At 65.0% G+C, this 414-nt stretch overlaps 1 protein-coding gene across 1 annotated transcript in view; it reads right to left on the bottom strand.

Moving 5' to 3' along the window:
- The window catches only part of PSMB6 (proteasome 20S subunit beta 6), a 1,425-nt gene extending 1,119 nt beyond the window's left edge, over window positions 1-306 (bottom strand). The window contains exons 1-2 of the mRNA XM_031065746.1: window positions 230-306; window positions 1-59 (exon numbers count right to left, since the gene is read on the bottom strand). The exon at window positions 1-59 is cut by the window's left edge and continues 191 nt beyond it. Of these exons, the coding sequence (XP_030921606.1) occupies window positions 1-59; window positions 230-288 (118 nt within the window). The 5' untranslated portion in view covers window positions 289-306. The remainder of the gene's footprint in view (window positions 60-229) is intronic.
- Between the last annotated feature and the right edge of the window lie 108 nt (window positions 307-414).

Genomic DNA, 414 nt, shown 5'->3' with positions numbered 1-414 from the left:
AGAAGATGCGGTCGTGGACGGGCGTCAGTTTGTCCGTCACACGGTTGGCGATGTAGGCCCTGGGGACACGGGGGTGGTGTCACTGGGAGAGCCACTGGAGGTGGCACCACAGCGACAGGCCCAGGACAGCCACCCAAGGTGGCATCACAGTGACACCCTGACAAGAGTGACAGCCCCACGATGTGGTCCCAGATCCTCGTGACGCCACCGATTATGTCACAGCGCTCACCCGGTGGTGGTTCTGGAGTCGGCCCCGATCACGACACCTCCATCGAACTCCACAGCCATGATGGTGGTCTGGGGAGAGGGGAGGGAAGGGGCCGTGCTGAGACCCCCAGCCCCACAGAAACCCCCTGCCCCACTCAACCCCCCTGCCCCCCAGAAACCCCCAGCCCCATACCAGATCCCGCCCCC

This window comes from Geospiza fortis, unplaced genomic scaffold (genome assembly GCF_000277835.1).
Source record: "Geospiza fortis unplaced genomic scaffold, GeoFor_1.0 scaffold4758, whole genome shotgun sequence".
NCBI lineage: Eukaryota > Metazoa > Chordata > Aves > Passeriformes > Thraupidae > Geospiza > Geospiza fortis.
This window is presented reverse-complemented; position numbering and strand designations above follow the sequence as displayed.